Below are 6,123 nucleotides of genomic sequence, written 5' to 3'. Positions count from 1 at the left end.
TAAGTGAGCCAGGTGCAGAGAAGAGAAGCAAGCTCTTCTCCAAATTGCACTGTCAGCAGACTTTTGCAAATTTAGAGAAGAACAGGTATAATGTGGAATCTACCCAAATACTTTACTGTAACACCATGTGCAGCCTACAAAAATTTACATGTGAGGTGTCTATTATAGTCCCTATGCACCAGTTATGTTCACACCACAAAGACCTTTTAAAAAGCTGTTAGCTGTGATATAGGTAACAGCTACCTAGACTTGCCACACAGAGTTCCTGCTGAGATACAAATTACAATACAATGATGAAATTACCAAAGACCATTAAACAGATAGTTGAATGCTGCAGATAGATTATTATATACATAACAATATTTATAGCCTTAGGTTTCGTTGGGTAGAAAATAAAGTGACTGTAGACACTGTAGACATCAAAGGAGGTATTTCAACTATAAATTTGTGCACTTGTTCACATTATGAAAGATACAAATATTTTCGAAAATTGTAAAGCAATACTTTTAAATAAGCACTTGTTAGTAGATTGTTTGAGATGTCAACCCCTTGGTTTAGTTACTCAAATAACATATTGTGGTTAAATTTAGCTAACTCATGAGTGTTTCTTAACCCCAGGCCTAGCAACACAGGCTTCTTTTTAAGGACATCTACATAAAAAAGTGAAAAATAATGAGTGAGTGATTAAACTACTTGTCAATTCACTGAAGATCCATCAAAAGATATTCTTAAAATCTGACCTGCCTTGTGGACAAGGAAGAAGAAACACTACAATCTACTATGGTTTTATACTGTACTTTAAAAAACTGAACCAGATCATCACTGAAAAGCAGAGCCTTGCTTACTTTAACTACAAAGTCTTATGGGATGGACATCCTATATTTATGGCCAGTATTTTAGGTATGAACCATTAAATCATAACTAAAATATTGCAGGCCAAAGAGCAACATCAACGCAATCTTTTAACAACAATCTTCAAGATGATTGTAGCAACTGTTTTTCAAATGACTATACTAACATTAGCAAATATATTGTATTGCTTAGCTAGAAGTAACACTTTCAATGACCAACCTTTTCTGATTTTGTTAATAAATTAATAAGCTTAGCAAGGCTGCTTCTTTACATTTTCAGATGTCAGCCCAACACGATCTCTAACAACAGAACGGTCTTCTTCCTTGCTATCCTTATTTATATATATTTTCTGAGACTTTCTTCTAGAAATTAACTTTCGCATATATAACTGGCAAACAAAGTGACTCATAGTGCAATAAAACAAAATAGGTTAATGAATCTAATCTTTACAAACCCTTTTTCAGTGCCAGAAGAAAAATATGTTAAAGTCTCTTCCAATGCAAATTTAAAATAAAATAAAATTATAATCAAAATGGACGAGCTCAGCTGATGTAAGAAGCAACAAAAATAATTGTATATCAGTTTTTACGATAAATGTAACCTCTTCTTAACCAATTCTACGGCCAGAACTTGTATTCTGACAGCAAAATAATTAAGTAAAAATAAGTCTTTGCAGATGGTTTGTTTACTTAGAAAAACTGTTGAGGCTAATATCATCCCCCTGTAATAAGGCTTCCATGGGAACAAGAGAAGAGGGATTTTCCGGGCTCTGGAGAGATAGGAAGTCTGAGATATCTATGGATGATGGTGTCCAAGGCTGAGAGTCTGTAGTATTTAATAAGTGACCACTGCTCCCTTCGCATGGAGACGATGATGAAGAGAGAGTCAAGCCATCTGGTGGGAGAGGCTGCTCTGGCAGTCTGGGGTCCGACACCGACAGTGGAACAGAACACCCTTTCTGTTTTGTAGCTTTTTCTTTAACAGAGTCTCTACAAGCACACTGACACTGGCAGGATTCCTCTTGCTTTATAATGATGACAGGAAGGCTCAAACCAATCTGCTGCATGGTGTTTCCTATTGAAGAAAACCAGAAGTATCAGTAATGTCCTTCAAATAGGAATTATGTCAAATAGACAGAACAGAATTAGATTAAATATGGATGATAGATATGGTGGTAAAGGTAGTGGTGAAATAGTTTAGGTTTTAGTAAATATAATTGATTGGGAATTAAAGGGACAGTACACTGTAAAATTGTTTTTATATGGATGTATTTTCAATGACTTGTTATACCAGCTGCAGAGTATAAAATGTATGAGAAATTGCATTTTTCGGTTTATTTGTGTATTTGAAGTAACTGGTTTGGTGCTTTTAAACCACAGCCTAATACAATGGGTTGAGCTTCAGGTAATATCAGATCTCATTATGTTATCACTTTTATGTACACAGACTTGCTTCCTTATCTTATATTTGTCTGGAAAACTAAAGCTTAATATTTAGAGAGAACAATGGAAAATTATCATTGTATTACTTAACTATCATGCCCCCACTGAGAGTGTAATCTCTTCTGCTGGCTGTGTTTACTTAGGCTATTCAATAGAATATACTCCAGTATAGAAACTTTCAGTATAGGTTGGGATACTACAGGCTAAATCAGCTATTTCAAATGCCAAAATAGGGGTAAAGGAGCTACTTGTAAACATTTTAAAACACTCCAGCTGGTAAAATGAATCATTGGGAACAATTTAAAGGGGAGAACATTTGTGGGTGAACTGTCCCTTTAAATTATAAACTAGTGGTATTTAAAGCGATGGTAAACTTTGTTTAAATGATACACTGTGTGTGAACCATCTTTCCAAATTAATGGCACTTTCATTCATAAGTTTAATGTAATATGTGTGTATTAAAAAAGTAATATATCACAAACTGTTAGAATCGTGCCGCCATTCCTCCGCCCGTCTATTTTCTTAGACAATTCTAACAGTTTGTGATATATTACTTTTTTAATACACACATTTACATTAAACTTATGAATGAAAGTGCCACTAATTAGAAAAAGGAAATTTATGCTTACCTGATAAATTTGTTTCTTTTACGATATGACGAGTCCACGGATTTCATCCTTACTTATGGGATATCGCCTCCTGGTCAGCAGGAGGAGGCAAAGAGCACAACAGCAGAGCTGTATATATAGCTCCTCCCTTCCCTCCCACTCCAGTCATTTGACCGAAGTTAGGAAGAGAAAGGAAAAGCCAAGGTGCAGAGGTGACTGAAGTTTAACAAAAAATAAAGACCTGTCTTAGAAAATGACAGGGTGGGCCGTGGACTCGTCATATAGTAAAAGAAACAAATTTATCAGGTAAGCATAAATTTCCTTTTCTTTTACAAGATATGACGAGTCCACGGATTTCATCCTTACTTATGGGATACAATACCAAAGCTATAGGACACGGATGAAAGGGAGGGACAAGACAGGAACCTAAACAGAAGGCACCACTGCTTGAAGAACCTTTCTCCCCAAAACAGCCTCAGACGAGGCAAAAGTATCAAATTTGGAAAAAGTGTGAAGAGACGACCAAGTTGCAGCCTTGCAAATCTGTTCAACCGAAGCATCATTTTTAAATGCCCATGAGGAAGCCACAGCCCTAGTAGAATGAGCCGTAATTCTTTCAGGAGGCTGCTGTCCAGCAGTCTCATATGCAAAACGAATGATACTCTTCAGCCAGAGAGAGAGAGAGAGAGAGAGAGAGAGAGAGGTAGCCGTAGCTTTCTGACCCCTACGTTTCACGGAAAAGACAACAAATAATGAAGATGATTGACGAAATTCTCTGGTCGCCTGCAAGTAAAACTTTAGGGCACGAACCACGTCCAAGTTATGTAACAGACGCTCCTTCTTAGACGAAGGATTAGGACACAATGAAGGAACAATAATCTCCTGATTAATATTTTTGTTGGAAACAACCTTAGGAAGAAAACCAGGTTTGGTACGTATCACTACCTTATCGGCCCAGAGACAGAACTATTTTTCACTTTCTGCGATGAGATTTTTTTAGTGAATATTTTTCTGCAGGTCATTTTTAAATAAAATAAAATTGTAAATTTGTCAGTTACACTAAAGCACCAGATCAATTGCAATGTGTTGGTTAACTGGAGAATAAAGCAATATTTAAAGTTGTATAATCTAGTGTAGTAGTTGAAAATTGCATTGCAAATTAGCTGCAGACAAAAAAAGTAATTGTAAAATGTCTCTTGAATTAATTTGTTTCCTTTTCTCTTAGTCTAACATAGACATGTAGTAATAAAAAGGTGCATTGCTCATACGAACATCTTACAGTCAGAGAAAAACAGCTTTGCAGACTGTAAAAAGCTAGGGAACGAGCTTGCAAAAATCTCAGAGCCAGACAACAATCAATGCACTGCTGCTTTGCACCACTACTGCATATTTGATTGTTGTCTTCAAGCAGCACTTTGCTCTGGATGTACTGTTAAGGAAAACTTATACAATGCAGCCAGAGAACAGCTCTGTTTAAAAAGAACAGTCTAATGTGGAGCAGCGCTGAAAAGTTAAAGTGCTAACAGTTCCTGTTCTTTCTGCAGACATGCTGCATTTTCTGCGATGCCTTGGGGCTTATCGGAATGAAAAATAAGGTAAGGAGAATCACATTGTAATGTTGAAAGCTCAGAAACTCTGCGAGCAGAAGAAATAGCAACCAAAAATAAAACCTTCCAAGATAACAATTTAATATCTATGGAATGCATAGGTTCAAACGGAACCCCTTGAAGAACCTTAAGAACCAAATTCAAACTCCAAGGAGGAGCAATAGGTCTAAACACAGACCTGATTCTAGTCAGAGCCTGACAAAAAGATTGAACATCTGGAATATCTGCCAGACGTTTGTGTAGCAAAATAGATAAAGCAGAAATCTGTTCCTTTAAGGAACTTGCTGATAATCCTTTTTCCCAATCCTTCCTGGAGAAAAAGATAAAATCCTGGGAATCCTAACCCTATTGCATGAGTAGCCCTTGGATTCGCACCAATAAAGATATTTACGCCATGTCTTATGGTAAATTTTTCTAGTAGCAGGCTTACATGCCTGGATCAAGGTATCAATGACCGAATCAGAGAACCCTCACTTAGATAAAATCAAGCGTTCAATCTCCAAGCAGTCAGCTGCAGAGAAACTAGATTCGGATGATGGAAGGGTCCCTGAATGAGAAGGTCCTGCCTCAATGGAAGCTTCCACAGTGGCAGAGAGGACATGTCCACCAGATCGGCATACCAAGTCCTGCGAGGCCATGCAGGAGCGATGAGAATCATTGAAGCCCTCTCCTGTTTGATCCGAGCAATCACCCAGGGAATGAGAGCAAACTGTGGGAACACATAAGCTAGGTTGAACGACCTAGGCACAGCCAAGGCATCTATCAGTTCGGCCTGAGGATCCCTGGACCTGGATCCGTATCTCGGGAGCTTGGCATTCTGACGAGATGCCATAAGATCCAGCTCCGGTCTGCTCCATCTGAGAATCAGGGTGGCAAAGACCTCCGGATGGAGTTCCCATTCCCCCGGATGAAACGTCTGTCTGCTCCAAAAATCCGCTTCCCAGTTTTCCACTCCTGGGATGTAGATTGCCAACAGATAACAGGAGTGAGCCTCCGCCCACCGAATTATCTTGGATACTTCTGTCATCGCTAAGGAACTCCTTGTTCCTCCCTGATGATTGATGTAAGCCACAGTCGTGATGTTGTCCGACTGAAAGCGGATGAATTTGGCCAACTGAGGCCAAGACTGAAGTGCATTGAATATTGCTGTCAACTCCAGAATATTGATTGGAAGTAGAGACTCCGACCGAGTCCACACTCCCTGAGCCTTCAGGGAATTCCAGACTGCGCCCCATCCTAGTAGACTGGCGTCCGTTGTCACTATCACCCATGAGGGTCTGCGGAAGCACGTCCCTTGGGACAGATGATCCAGCGACAACCACCAAAGAAGAGAGTCCCTTGTCTCCTGATCCAGATCTATCTGAGGAGACAAATTTGTATAATCTCCATTCCACTGTCTGAGCATGCTCAGTTGTAGAGGTCTGAGATGAAAACGAGCAAACCGAATGATGTCCATTGCCGCCACCATCAATCCAATTACCTCCATGCACTGAGCCACTGATGGCCGAGGATTGGACTGAAGGGATCGGCATGTATTCAGAATCTTTAATTTTCTGACTTTCGTCAAGAAGATTTTCATGGATATAGAATCTATTAAGAGTTCCCAGGAATGGA

At 39.0% G+C, this 6,123-nt stretch overlaps 1 protein-coding gene across 3 annotated transcripts in view; it reads right to left on the bottom strand.

Annotated features, from left to right (window-relative positions):
• Window positions 1-342: 342 nt before the first annotated feature.
• MTF1 (metal regulatory transcription factor 1) overlaps window positions 343-6,123 on the bottom strand; it is a 139,607-nt gene continuing 133,826 nt past the window's right edge. For all 3 annotated transcript variants that reach the window (XM_053707167.1, XM_053707164.1, XM_053707165.1), the window contains one exon: window positions 343-1,926. In XM_053707167.1, coding sequence (XP_053563142.1) covers window positions 1,538-1,926 — 389 coding nt within the window. In that variant the 3' untranslated portion in view covers window positions 343-1,537. The remainder of the gene's footprint in view (window positions 1,927-6,123) is intronic.

The sequence above is a fragment of the Bombina bombina genome, chromosome 3, assembly GCF_027579735.1.
Source record: "Bombina bombina isolate aBomBom1 chromosome 3, aBomBom1.pri, whole genome shotgun sequence".
NCBI classification, from domain to species: Eukaryota; Metazoa; Chordata; class Amphibia; order Anura; family Bombinatoridae; genus Bombina; species Bombina bombina.
The sequence above is the reverse complement of the archived record's forward strand: the minus strand, read 5'-3'. Positions and strand labels throughout refer to the sequence as shown.